General features: G+C 36.2%; 1 protein-coding gene across 1 annotated transcript; it reads left to right on the forward strand.

Annotated features, from left to right (window-relative positions):
- The first annotated feature begins 2,707 nt into the window (after positions 1-2,707).
- slc5a7a (solute carrier family 5 member 7a) lies at positions 2,708-14,549 on the forward strand. Its single transcript, XM_084401769.1, has 9 exons — positions 2,708-3,104; positions 3,379-3,629; positions 4,178-4,291; positions 4,406-4,561; positions 4,716-4,864; positions 5,243-5,392; positions 5,780-5,933; positions 12,042-12,259; positions 13,244-14,549. Exons 2-9 carry the CDS (start codon positions 3,446-3,448, stop codon positions 13,895-13,897), a joined length of 1,779 nt encoding a protein of 592 aa, XP_084257895.1. The 5' UTR covers positions 2,708-3,104; positions 3,379-3,445; the 3' UTR covers positions 13,898-14,549.
- The last annotated feature ends 914 nt before the right edge of the window (positions 14,550-15,463 follow it).

Consider the following 15,463-nt stretch of genomic DNA (forward strand, 5'->3'; position numbering starts at 1 on the left):
AGAATAGGGACAGCACCAGAGACAGTCTGTGCAGCAGATCCCCGAGAAGAAGTGACAGAGTCAGATCGTCTCGTTTAGCCATGCGTAACAGACGTGACGCTGATGCGGGACCCTGTAAGTGCCCGTTGCTTGCCACTTTCCATCTCTCTGTGTAAATACCGGGTTTTCTCCGCTGCTCCAGCTACGGTCCCTGAACAGAAGGCTGTAGTCTCTGTTTTTTTCGCACTTTCCAATGAACGATAGACGTTTTACAGACGGACAACTGAAATTAGCACCCGCTCTCACTACAGCTACTTTCTGCCGCTAGGTGGCAGCATCGGTCTACTCTGTAATTCACTTTTGAAAGCCACAACAGGTAGTTAAACAACTGCTGAAATATACACAATATAAATTCATTTAACTTAATTTTTAAAACATGTATGAAGGTAATGTTTCTTTCACAAATGTATCACCCGAGTTGCATTTTGAAGATCATACCTTTTATGACTACTTTGTTGTAGTAGGCTAGGCCTAAGTGTACATTTTTACGTTTAATATAGCCTATATTGTATTGTTGTTTCTTATTATTATTGCTGACAGTTCTGTCAAATCTGCTGTTCATTTGTCCATGAAAAACTACATGTTCATCTCTCTGCGACACACTTCAAAGAACACGAAACAGATGTGAAGTATGCTCATTAGCTGAGCAAAATCTGTGCGCCATGACTGTTCCCAGGCGCGAGGGATCTAGAAGAAAACATCAACTGTTTATTTCAGAAACATTTTAAGAGATTTTAAAATGCGCATAGTCATCCTCCGTACACTGAAAAAAATATTGTTGGTTTAACTTAAAAAGGTGCCTAACTAACCTGGTTGCCTTAATTTTGTGTTCATTGAAAATAAAAATAAATGAGTTAATACAATGAAGGAGATTGGTTTAATCAACAGACACTCAAAATATTATGTTATCTGAACCACATAAATGATCTTCAGAACCTGTGCCACATTTGCTGTTGTAAACTGCTGAGGGATCTTGACCAGGCCTTTTCTAAACTACAAAGAACTTCGACATCTGTACAGGAAGTATACCGTCTGCTTATAATTGGGACTCGCTTGGCAAGCTGTCAAAATGTTACCAGTTAAATTAGTCGACTTGTCTGATATAGGCTAGGTAGAAGATATCTGGCTTCTTTTTTCCATTAAATTGGCTCGTTTGGAGAGTTGCGTTCTCTCTTTTAAGAAAGCTAACAGATTCTTATTTCTCAAGGAAATGAATGTGATTTTATTTAGAATAGCCTGCAGAACTGTCAAACGTGCAGAGGTGGAATTAGCATCTAAAAAGTCTCAGATTCCTGGAGATTTATTTGCGGAAAGCCCGTCCTCAGGAAATAATGTCCAGTGTCTATAAAAGCTCTCATGACCAAACTGGATAGCCTACCACAAAAACATGAATGTTAATAGAAATCGTAGCTTTGACTTAGTAAGGTGATTTTGAAGTACATGCTCTCCTGCGTTTCCTTAATTCATTTTTATGTAGCCTTTGTTTGTTAACACTTTATTTCGATAGTCCACTTTAGACATTCTACTAACTATAAGTAACTTTGCAGCTACACGTGAAGACCTCCGATGCAAAAGCCTCTAAAAGCCACCTCTGTCAAAAATGAGATACTAATATTGAGTGAATGCTCTCCGCACATAGTTCATCAAATACTTCACTTCAAACTCACTAAATCCCAGCCTCAGCCCATTCAGAAATGCCGGTACTTGGGTAGAAACCTATACATAGGAGCCTGATAAAAATGTTAATATTAAACAAAATCTTTAGACGTTCTTAGAGGCTTTTGCATCTGAAGTCTTAATGGCAACTAACTCTCATTAGAGTATTAGTTGACTGTATGCTTAATATCTGCTAACACTTTATTGTGATGGTCCCCTAATTCTACTGACTATAAGTAACTTGGCAACTAAAAGGCAACTTATTTCACTAACCCGAACCCTAACATCTAACCATAACCTAACAGTCTACTATAGTCTACTAATTCTCTAATGAGAGTTAGTTGACATGTAGTTGCAAAGTTACTAATAGTTAGTAGAATGTCTAAAGTGGACTATGGAAATAAAGTGGAACCCTTTTTTTTCTCTCTCTCTCTCTCTTCTTTCCTTGATGAACAATGCATTAAAGCTAGCTAAAATGAGCAATTTAAGCCACTAGGAAAACCACCAACAGCATAAAATTTAGCCACTGGGTGGCAGAATGTCAGAATATCATTTACGGATTTTAAAGAAAAGAAATCGTAAAACAGAGCACTCCTGCAAAAAGAGTAAAACGGGCCTAAAGTCTTTTAATAATTTGAATAGGTACCTAGATAAAAGGAATTCGTTGATTCCCTACTTGCAAAAATCTCTACGAAACAAAATGAACAAAGATGCACTTTTATTAACGCTTTATGAAAAAAGTTTAGCCTGTATATAGTAAAGTCAAAAACAGAAAACGTAAACGTGTGGAAATACAGCAAAAAAAAAAAAAAGAAAAAAAAAATGGCTATACAACGTAGAAAACCGCACAATTGCGTTAGATTACTGTCGTGTTCAACGTTATTTAGCGTGCCAGTGCTGTTCAGTTTGACTATAAACACCCTCCTGACTTTTCAATTTTGTCTACCCAATACACTTGAATGTGGAGAGTTTGGGTGGCGTCTAAAAGCCCTGGCGCGAGATCTGGTTCAGCACTCTGGACAGCGCCTGACCTGCTGCTACTGCTGAGAGAGAGAGAGAGCGCTTAACTCAAACAGACTGCCTTAAAACACCAGTCAAGAAAAACATGAATGGAACCGATATATTCAACTACTCTTGATTTACAGCTGTTTCCCCCCCGTCTTGCGATTTTCAGTTGACTTGAGAACCTCCTGTGACGCGCGGCTCATTTGCGCTATCTGACATCTTTATTCATAAATAGCCCCCATTCACATCTCTCTGACGTTCACCGACCCTCTGACGAAACCTGCTCTTATAAGATTCACAGTAAGTTTGGCTCACTCTGAAATGTGCTGTACTGCTCCTCTCCTGAGGCGATAGTTGGGCTCTTTTCGCACTCTTGGTGGCAGTTGAGCGGCTGATTCACAAAGGTGAGGCACTTTTCATATGATGTTCAATTATGATATAGTTGTCATTTTCCCCCCATCTAAACAAGAAACATGAAATCCATTAATTTAGCATGCAATTTAACAAAGCTTGAAGTGACTGAAACAACCTGCTGATTTAGACTATTAAGAGATAAGATGCTACGCATTTCAAATCTTCTGTGCAACAACAAAATATTTCTGAATCCTGATCTTCTTTGTGTTGAGAAGCAAAGTAGACTTTTTCTCTCTCTCTCTCTCTTCTTATGCATCTCTTTAGGTCTCTTTCCCTTAGGTCTCAATGCATTTCGGTTCTTTAGAAATACAACGACTTTAGCAGAGAGAAGATGAACATCCATGTGGAGGGGTTGGTGGCGATTGTCATCTTCTACCTGCTGATCCTTGTAGTGGGAATCTGGGCAGCATGGAAGAACAAGAATTCCGGCGTGATGGAAGGAACTGATCGCAGTGAGACTATTATGGTCGGTGGAAGGGATATTGGATTATTTGTCGGCGCATTTACCATGACTGGTGAGTTTCAGAGGGAAATTAATAGAAAAGTAAATTTTACTTTATGTAGACTATATGCGATATAACGTGACTGGCGTTTTATTTTTACATTCTTCAGTTTAAAGATTTAGTTATCTAACAAAAATATTCTGTCTGTGTAAAAAGGTTTTCTTGATGTCTTTCTACACATTAAAGTAGACATGCAAAATAAATTATTGGGGGACAAATGAACCTTATCGTTATAAATCGAGTATGTTGAAAGAGTAAAAAAAAAAAAAAAAATCTGAAATTTGTTGGCCTAAATTAAATATATTATAAACTTATATTTTATTATATCGCTATATTATATATTTGTATATGTTCCATTGTGCATGTAATAATAATAATAATAATAATAATAATAATAATTCATTACATTTATATAGCGCATGTAGTGTGTAGTGTTAATTCTGTAATTATTTATGTTACCAAATATGGTATCTCCACATACACAACCATATATATAGAGAGAGAGAGAGAGAACCTATACTTTCAAGACCATTCTTTTTTTAAATCCTCTTTCATTCCAGCAACTTGGGTCGGAGGAGGTTATATAAACGGCACTGCAGAAAATGTGTATCTTCCCGGGTACGGCTTGGCATGGGCACAGGCTCCCTTTGGATATGCACTCAGCCTTGTCTTGGGTATGTTGTGTATTTATGCAGCTATGATAAGCGGTGAAAGACATTTTTTATTTTTCAAGTTAACATGAACATATCTGTCAAACATATAATTTCTATGAATTGATTTATGTCAAGGTGGCCTTTTCTTTGCTAAACCCATGCGCTCCCGGGGTTACGTCACCATGCTTGACCCCTTCCAGCTACTGTACGGAAAAAGGATGGGTGGTCTGCTATTCATCCCTGCTCTAATGGGGGAAATGTTCTGGTCAGCCGCCATTTTATCTGCCCTTGGTAAGAATAGAGTGGGAAATTATATCTTATGCAGACCTTTTCTCAAGCAATCAGGACATTTTGCAGGCTCTACCATAATTGTACAAATTGCACAAATACATTGTAAATACTGCTTAATTAAACGTCATGAAAAGCATATTTCTTTATGTCACAGGGGCCACACTGAGTGTGATCATTGACATCGACATCAATATGTCTGTGATTATTTCGGCTCTTATTGCCATTTTCTACACGCTGATTGGAGGACTCTACTCAGTGGCCTACACTGATGTTGTCCAGCTCTTCTGCATTTTTTTAGGACTGGTAAGGATTCACAGAGCCACATGGTGAAGTCATTGCGGTGATGTCATTGTCCCCTTAATTGATGTCTGCATGTCTTCAGCAGTAGTGACTGTCAGCTGTTTTGAGAGTAACAACTCATCAATCACTTTTCGTAGATACAAGTATTTTATTTATTTTTTATTGCATTATTAATTGAATTCAATTTATAATATAACATTAGCAACTGATTAGCTATTGCACTGCTGTGGAAATTAAAATTAAATATTTAATAATTAAGATTAAAATTGATCTATTATATTTTGCACTTGCACATGCAACACATTAAGTTCAATATGGTGTGTTACAATGTTATAGATAGTCTATTACATGGTAATAGAGTGGAAAATGTTCTCTTCGTAGTGGGTGAGCGTCCCTTTTGCACTCTCAAATCCAGCCGTGTCTGACATCGGAGTGACAGCAGTGAAGCAGCTCCATGCTAATCAGACTGCATGGCTCGGGAAGATAGATAGCGCTGACAAATGGATGTGGGCTGACAACTTCTGCCTTCTGGTGAGTGGACAACTCACTGTAGCATGATGGAATGGAGACACAATCATTTTGCCGATGGATGATTGTTGATTCTGAAGGGCCAAACTTAATTTCTCACTTTATTGAACAATGCAATCATTCGTAGGGCGGAAAACTAAATAAGACCAACAAAAAAAAAAATAGAGAGAGAGAGAGAGATTAGCTTTAAAGGTTGTATCAGCGATCCAGTTAGGAAAGATTAGATGAATGTGATCATTTATGTTTGGGCCTTTTTTGGGCCTGAAATTGCTGACACAACCTTTAATGTTTGTAGTTAATTTTTTTCCCCTAATTTATAACACACTTGATGTTATGCATCTGTATCATGATGTCTGGTGTCTGTATTTACAATGACATTTCTGTTTTTAGATGTTGGGGGGGATTCCCTGGCAGGTGTATTTTCAAAGGGTTCTTTCTGCCTCTTCAGCTACCTATGCTCAAGTCCTCTCATTCCTGGCTGCCTTTGGATGTATCATCATGGCTATTCCCTCCGTCCTGATCGGAGCCATAGGGGCTTCCACAGGTAAGGTATTTGAAACTGGACATTTTTTTCAATGAGAGTGGAATAGTGAATACAGATGGTGGACAACCAAAATGCCTATTACCGCCGCGCCAGCTGCCGCGGCGAAATCACCGCGGCGAAAATAAACCAGCCGCATTTCAAAGTCGTTCCCGAAATGACCGCCAGGTGGCGCAAAGGGACATTGTGCAAAACAGCAGCAATTGCCGTATTTTAAAATGTAAGTGGGTTAAATATAAAACCCTAAGCCTAATAGGCATATTTTTCATATATATAAATAGGCCTATTAGGCTACAACAGAATAGAACCAAAGATAGAATAAATTTTAGAACTGAAAAAATAGAATCAAAAGTTAAAAATAGAGACGATATTAGGAGCAATGACGCGGAATATTTTTACTATTCTATTGAGGAATTAGATAAATGAAGAGCTCTCGTGAGCGATACAATTGCATAGTAATTTATAGTGATTTCAAAAGCAGTCCTTAAAAAAAAATACATGGAGTAGTGTGGCATAATTTTTGAGAGATTACTCGGAACGCGTTTTAGTTAAGATCCTGGTTTCAATGCCCTTAATGTATATAGGCTTGGCTACTGCTTTAAAAAAATGTCACAACGCGTTTTGAGATTGTTTTGAATTAAACATTGAAGTTTAAAATGTAGTGTTTTGGCACACCAGGCCGAGTGGCGTTACGCATTGTTCAAAAATCAGGTTTTATTCTGGCATGTTGAACTGGCGTTAGATTTATTTATTTTTTTGATTTATTAGATTTAGATTTTAGATTTCGTTAGATTTATTTTTCTCATAACAGCTAAAATAACTAATACATGCCTTGTCTTAATATGACCTACTTAATATAGGCAATAGGCATATAATAGCCTATATAATAAATTAGCAAAACTTGGCCACTAAATATTTCATTTTCAATTATTTTAATTATCACAATTAAAGTTTTAATTTTATTAAATTGAACAAGCGCAACAATCAGCATTTAATCAAATATTCTAAAAGATGTATTATTAATAATAATGTTATTTCAACATAATATTTCGTTTTTTCGACAACAAGCAAGATGTGTATTTGTAAATACGGTGATGCGTGCATTGATTTTTATCAATAAACTAGTGTTTTCTGACAGTGTCGACTGCAAAGTTGAAGTTGACGATCGCCATATTTGTAGTGAACGCACCTAGAGATGCACATATAGACATAATCAGAGAGTAGCCTTTTTCTTTTCGTTTTGAATTATTTCGTTTGAAGACATTTCAAGCTTTGTGTATTTGATGTATTTATCATGTCTGTGTGAGGCATACGCTGAGTTTCGTTAAGTTAGGATGAGATGCGCTCCAGCTGACGTGCAATGCAAGTGACCGCGCGGGCGCCTCCATGATTAGTGTCTGTTATATTTGCTTATCTTACTTATTTAAATTCAGGCAGTATAGTAGGCCTATAGACTTTTTTTTTAGAATAGAATTTTGCTGTGCACTTGCATATTAGTGTCAGCTGGGCCTGGGAAGGAAATATAGAGACCAGACCTCTTGGAACTTTAACTGAATACATAGCGTTGGTAAAGCATACTGAAATTACATCCCTACAAATTTATTAGGCCCTACTGAAAATAAATGTATCGAATTTAAGCAAAGTAGCCTAAATGTTAAGACTGTAAGCCCTTTGCTTTTTTACGTAGCCTATAAAGGACTCTTATAGCCGACTTTGTGTTAATTTAATTTGTAGAGGATTTTTTTTTAACTCAAACATTAACACTGAAATAAATGAAACTAAATTATTGTAATTTTTTTGGCACACCACGACGAGTGGCGCTATGCATTGTTCTAAAGCCAGGTTTTATTCTGGCATGTTGAATTAGTGTTGGACAAACGCGGCGGCGCGTTCATTTGAATGAAGAGCGTTTGAGCGAACACACACTGGAACGTTAGGCCATGTCGCAACGAGTGAATCGTGGCCGAGTGGTTGAACTTACGTAACGATCATTTAGATGACACGGGTTCGAATCCCGAACTAACTTGGACTACTGATATTTTTATATTAGCCTATTAATGCATTAATGCGTTTAAACGACATACAATAAAATCAGAACCAGTATTCTGTTGCGTTCATGGTTCCAGTGGCAGTAATGCATCCACGGCTTTTCAAAATGTCACAAAGCGTTTTGAGATTGTTTTGAATGAAATATTGAAGTTTATAATTAAGTGTTTTGGCACACCACGAAGAGTGGCAAACTCTTTGTTTTGTTTTGCAAACTCAGCTAGCCTGTGGGGGGTTTGGAGAAGGCAATTGCTTTATCGTGGGGGTGCAGGACAGAGGTGTTAATGTTCCGTCTTTCATATGGAGAGTGTCGGAGCCAGCCTGATGAGCAGGCAAAGGCTAAATTCTTTTAAGGATTAATCTCCAAAAGTCCATAGCCTATGTACAGTAGGCCCTATATCTTATTAAATTATATATTGTAGTTTTATTGATTGTATTTAAAGGTTTTCCACACACAATTTCAATTTAGCAGATACAGAGCTCTTTAATTCGCGACCCACCTCGTTTTATTGTAAGGTGAATTCAGCAAGGCATGTTGTATCTTTGAAGGAACAAAAGCTACTTGTTACTGCCACTGAAACCATGAACGCAACAGAATACTGGTTCTGATTTTATTGTTTGTCGTTTAAACGCATTAATAGGCTAATATAAAAATATCAGTAGTCCAAGTTAGTTCGGGATTCGAACCCGTGTCATCTAAATGATCGTAACGTAAGTTCAACCACTCGGCCACGATTCACTCGTAGCGACATAGCCTAACGTTCCAGTGTGTGTTCTTCATTTTCTGGTGCAATCGGCTCACAGTCTTCCTTCATCAGATGTGTCGTCTTTGCAGCGGCACAACTGGAATGTTGCAAATTTATGTTGTAATGTACAATTGATAATTAAACAAGACGATTGACTTTAATAAACAGATGCATATTTAGGCATCAAGAACGGAAATACATAAACACTGTCGGCTACACGGTCTACTATTGTTTGTTCGGGATTTGAACCGATTTGAATTCGGCCACGAATTTGTTTTGTTTTATTTTGTTTTAAATGTATTTTTACATATTTTGCTTTCGTTAATGTTAACCAATTCTGTTGTAGCATAATAGGCCTATATTTTTTCCCTAAAAGTTTGTTTTATTCTCTGCTTTGTTTGTTTATATTTTTACATATTCAATCAGTCTCATTTTTGTTCAAATAATGAAAAACGTTTTTTTTTTTTTTTTACAAGATCTTGCGCCATGTTTCTTTTTTTTTTCAAATTTTTTTTTTAAAATAAACAGATAGGAAACTTACCTTTTAAAATGCCGCAGTTGCTGCTGTTTTGCCCTGTCACTTGCCATTTCGCGAACGACTTTGAAATTCGACTGGTTTATTTTTGCTGCGGCAGTAGGCTAGGCTAATAGGCATTGTGGTTGATTATTTATTAAATAATTCAATTGATAATCATAACAACATGTAAGCCTATTTAATTCTGAATATAACAAAGAATGCTTAAACCGACTAACATCGGTTAGTAACTGCAAGTCCTGAAAATGTTTTAATTTTATGTAAGTAAATGACAAGTAACCTATTGACATAGCCTTTCTAAATTATAGAAAAACTGGGCACACAATGTTAACGTGTGTCTACTTTGTTTAAATTTAATGAATTTGAATTCGTTTAACCACAATATTTATCTTGAATTTATCTGTGGCCTCAACTCAGATTACTGCCGCGGCAGATTACGTCATAAAGAGAATAAACTGACACTTTTCAAAGTCTGTGATTACAGCGCCACTCAGCGGTAAAAGGCAGCAAATACACATCCCAATTTTGCCGCCGCGGGAACGGCGGCGGTAAAAGTCTCATTCTGGTTGTCCACCATCTGTAGGTGCCAAACAGGTGTTTGGGTGAATAAATACATCACCTGGTAGTTTTAAATTAATTTCATTATACATTTAAAATGTTCAATCAACATCAACATTAACATTAATTGGCTTGGTTCATGACTTATAACTCTTTAATGGAGAATATTTTTAAATCCCTATGGGAAAAAATTATAATTAATAAAAAAAAAAAATACTTCCAGAATAATTTCTGCTGAAAATGGGGGTGGGCACTGTTGCAGGCTATAAGGAATAAAATATTATTGCAACTTTGTTTCATACCAACTTTAATAACAGTTCATTTATTGCATATATAGTTTTGCATTAACCCTTAAATGCATACCTCAGGTCTTTAGTGACACGGGACATCATTCACTACACTCCTCCTCATTCATTTTTTAAAGACATCAATCTTCTTAGTATTCCTCAATCAATTAATTTTCAACAATATAACGAGAAAAAAATTAAATTATAAAAGAATGCCTAATTTTTTTTAATCAGATAGGGTTGCCAACCAAGGTGTGTAACTGTAAGTATATTTTTTCTGCACAACCATAATTGAATATTTGATGACTGAACAAGTGCAATTCACCTTTATTCCCCAAGGTGGCAATGTCTGATATGTGAAGTGACATTTCACTCATAGTTACCGCAGGCAGAAAACAAAAGAATAGGAAGTGTCATCAGCAAAACTTGAAATGGCTCAGCGATTTACTGCAGAGCAAGTAAGATAGATATCAATCCGGGACGCTAAAGACACGAATATGTAATAATGATTGGCAAAACCTTCATGCATTTAAGGGTTAAATAAACAGCATCTGCAAACAAATTCACCCCAGCAGTCTAATTAGTCTGATTTACAGGCTGTCTCCACTTACAGATCAATAGACTGAGACTTTGGAGTGCAAAAAAAAATGGGAAGGCTCACTATTTCAGGAATAAAAGCTTTGTAGCATGGCTTCAACATTGGACTTTTTAGATCTTACTAAGTCAGAAATCTTTTCTTTAAACAGATAATACAAAAGTGCTCTTAATTACACACTTCTATTGTTTTTTCTCCTCCAGAACATGACACATACTGTACCCTCGCCCTGGATAATTATTCACAGCTCATCCAAATTAAAAATGTGCATCAAAGCATTTTTCATATTGTTTCCTGTATATAATATTTCCTTGTCCTAAAGCCATTTTCCCTTTGAGCATGTACTGTATTTAGTACATACCGTCAGTAATTCTAATTATGTAATCACTTTTTTCTCATTATTGAGGGAAACAGTCTGATTTGCTATGGTGTGTTGTGGGAGGTGTTCCCCAGGCTGTATCAGCCCTGGGTGGAAACCATGTTCCCTTCAGATCACTAAAGAAATGAGTAAATAACAACAGCTGGTCTCCTTCATACATTATTAACAGATTATCCATTTAACGATGTGAACCCTGTAAATATTACATCTGAGGGAGGCACACAGCACCCAGATTTAATCAACAGACTTTCAGCATCAAAGACACAGCCAGTCACTTAAATTACTTAACTTATTGGGAATAACCGGCTAATCAAGCACAAGGCGTGTTGATTTTGGATTGAAAGTAAAAAGAATTTGAAATAGAATGTTAATATACATTACCTTATGTATGATGCAAACAATGTATATTTATATACAATATATGTTTCTATATATATATGTGTGTGTGTGTGTGTGTGTGTGTCCAGTCCACAAAACCAGTCACATGGCTACATTTTTTTAAATTGAGATTTATGTATCATATAAAAGCTGAATAGATAAGGTTTCCATTGATGTATGGTTTGTTAGGATAGGACAATATTTGGCCGAGATTCAACTATTTAAGAATCTGGAATCTGAGGGTGCCTAAAAATCGAAACATTGAGAAAATCTCCTTTAAAGTTTTCCATGTATGTTCGCGATTGTGCTGCATTCACTCACAAAAATAAATGTTTTATATATTTACGGTTGGATATGTACAAAATATCTTCATGGAACATGATCTTTACTTAATATCCTAATGATTTTTGGCATAAAAGAAAAATCGATAATTTTGACCCATGCAATGTATTGTTGGCTATTGCCACAAATATACCCGTGCGACATGTGACTGGTTTTGTGATCCAGGGTCACACACACACATACATATATATATATATGTTGTTGTATTACACAAAGTATGTAGTAAGTATGTTCTACCCCCACAGATTGGAACCAAACAACCTATGGGTCAATTCCTCCCATGCAGAGGGACCAGTCCGACATGATCTTACCGATCGTGCTACAGCACCTGTGCCCACCCTATATCTCCTTTTTTGGTCTTGGGGCAGTTTCTGCCGCAGTGATGTCATCCGCTGACTCATCCATCCTATCAGCCAGCTCCATGTTCGCTAGGAACATCTACCAGCTCGCTTTCCGGCAATCGGTGAGAGCCAGTCTAATTTCATTAACTGCTAAGTCATTCACTACAAAAAAAAGAAATATCTACAAATATCTAAATAATTTTAAATCAAGATCTATTTACTTCAGAAGCAAAATCATCAAAATTAAGTGAGTTTATACTTAAAGTTCACGTTGTTTCAAACCAGTATGAACACAAAAGAAGATATTTTGAAGAATGTCGGTAACCAGACAGTTGATGGACCCCATTTTTTAGAAAACTACTTTATGTCTTAAGCCATTTTGCTTCTTAAGTAAATGTATCTTTACTCTTAAGAAAAGTGTGAGAAAATAAGGCACTATATACTTTGTTAATAAGAAGAAACTTTCCGTATTGATTTTTCACAGGTGTTTTACCCATATTTTGAGTCACGTAATGCATTGTGTTGTGTTTTAGTGTTAAAAGAAATGTCCAAAAAACTTAACAGATGATGTATTGGTAGAAATTACCAGTACCTTTTCCATTTTTTTCTACATATTTTTTATCTTACGGCGTTGATTTAATAATATTTAGATATTTGTAATGGACAACATGAAGTAATGAGTAAGAACTTTTTATTTTGCACTGTCAGAATAACTGACTTCTCTAAAAATGATAAATATGCATACTAATGCAGGAATAAGGTAATTGAAAGGATTGGTCACTCAATACAATTAATAATGATAATAATAAAAATCGGTCATCATTTACTCACACCCATGTCGTTCAAAAACTGTATGACTTTCATTATTTTGCGAGAGTCAAAAGAAGATATTTTGCATAATGTCTCATCTGTTGTTGTCCACATAATGAAAGTCAATGGCATCCAAAACAAAATTGTATTGTTTGGATGCATCAAAACGACACTGTATGTAAAAAGTGATTAAAAACGGCATATTAATCAACTTAATCAAATAGAAATGTGTAGCTTTCTCAGTTCTCATTTTATTTCCCCTCTAATTCTCATCTCCTCTTTGTATTGACCTCAAGGCTTCCGACCGTGAGATTGTGTGGGTCATGCGGATCACTATTTTTGTGTTCGGGGGTCTAGCGACGGCCATGGCTCTCCTGTCTGGGACTGTCTACGGTTTATGGTACCTGAGCTCTGACCTGGTCTACGTCATCATCTTCCCCCAACTCATCTGTGTTCTTTTTGTCCGTGGCACAAACACCTATGGCGCGGTGGCTGGATACGTCTTTGGAATGATCCTGCGCATTGGCGGAGGGGAACCTTATCTAAAACTGCCTCCGTTCATCTACTACCCCGGATGGACCATTGAGAAGAAGGTCCATCATGTGACCAATGAAGTGGAATACCTGGTGATGCAAAGGTTTCCCTTTAAGACAGTTTCCATGCTGGCCTCGTTCTTAAGCAACGTGGCCGTCTCACACCTGTTTAAGTATCTGTTTGAGAATGGCACTTTGTCGGCTAAATATGATTTCTTGGATGCAGTGGTGTCCAAGCACAGTGCTGAAATAATGGACAAGACCACATTGGTGAACAGGAACATCATTGGACTGAATGAAATGGCCCCGGTCAAGCCAAGACTTAGTGTTACTTTAGCTGCTACCTTCGCCAGGAAAGAAACCCTGACCGAAGAGGAAGACTCCAGCCCGGAGTCACCAAGTCATGAGAACGAGTAGAGACTTCATGGTCGATCCTGAGACTCTCTAGTGGCTCCATAATGTGAAGGACTGCTTCACACAATAAGTAAAGAAATTTGATTTACATAATTAATTCACTCCACATAATTTTCTGGAATTGCCATCACTTCTTTCAGAAGGGAATTGAATAGCAACTGAAAATGGAGAGAGAGAAGAAAACAGCAGAGATTCGAGTGGTGTGAGTAATATTAGGAAAAAACTGACTTGATGGTTTTGCTTACCCTGAGAAGCTCTTCGACTCCTGTTGGTATGTACAAACCTGAGTAACTCTCCTTTCCCTTCTAAAGAAAATGTTGAGATACTGTGATAATCCGGGGGAAATGATATTATTAAAGGGACTGTTAACCCAAAAATGTTCTGTCATCATTTTCTCAATGTCTCTCTGAGCCTTCATGACTTTATTTCTTATGTGGAACACAGAAACATGTCTCAGTGGTCATACAATTAAATGCAGTGGGCTGTTTTGGACCCTATTGACCTTTGTATGGGGGGGGGGAGCAGTTAAAACATTCTTCAAAGTATTTCTTTGTGTGTTCCAGTATTGAAAGTGAGAAAATGATGACAAAATTTTCATTTTTGCTATAAATATTCCTTTTAATTCCAGTGAATCTGGACACAGATCAGTCCAGATAAAAAAAAAAAAAAAAAACACAAAAAAAAAACAATGTAACAGTGATTATAATATTTCAAATTATAGCTATATATGAATAAATAATAGGTGTAAGTCCATGTGTCATGCCATTATGTATGTCAAACTCCCATTCTAGATATTAGTGCAGATTATCCTATCGTCCTATCATAAATGTAGCTAAACAGTTATATGCTGTTCCATAAATACAAAATTATATTATAACAAGTGATGTGCTTCCCATCTACAAAATACCTTTAACAACTGTGACATAAGTGTACATGTGGCAAATGTCTTTTTCATGTTCATAGTGCAATATTAAGATGAACAGAAAACAAGGAACATGGAAATATGTGTGTGTATATATATATATATATATATATATATATATATATATATATGTACATATATATATATATATATATATATATATATATGTACATATATATATATATATATATGTACATATATATATATATATATGTATATATATATATATATATATATATATATATATATATATATATATATATATATATATATATATAATATTTCAATAGCCTTAACTACTGTAGCTACATGGATTAAATGGAGGTAATTGGACATTATGCAAAGCCAGTTCGTCACTTGGTTGTACTTGAAAATGAATGTAGCTGCAAATGATTTACAAGATGTAATAATAACCTCCGGGGTCTGTGCTGTGTTATATTTTGTGATTTGATGTCAAAAGAAGTCGTTGTACCTGGTTCCAGGATGAGCCAGCTGCTGTGTTATTTTGTTGGTTTTAGCAATACAGAAATTTGTGTGATGTGTGTATTTATATTCCAATGAATATAACTGTCCAGTATTCCACTAATGTAAAGTACTTTACTGTCTATATACAAGTATATATATTTGAATTGCTCGGAGCCAGCTAC

This window comes from Rutilus rutilus (assembly GCF_951802725.1).
Source record: "Rutilus rutilus genome assembly, chromosome: 2".
Lineage (NCBI taxonomy): Eukaryota > Metazoa > Chordata > Actinopteri > Cypriniformes > Leuciscidae > Rutilus > Rutilus rutilus.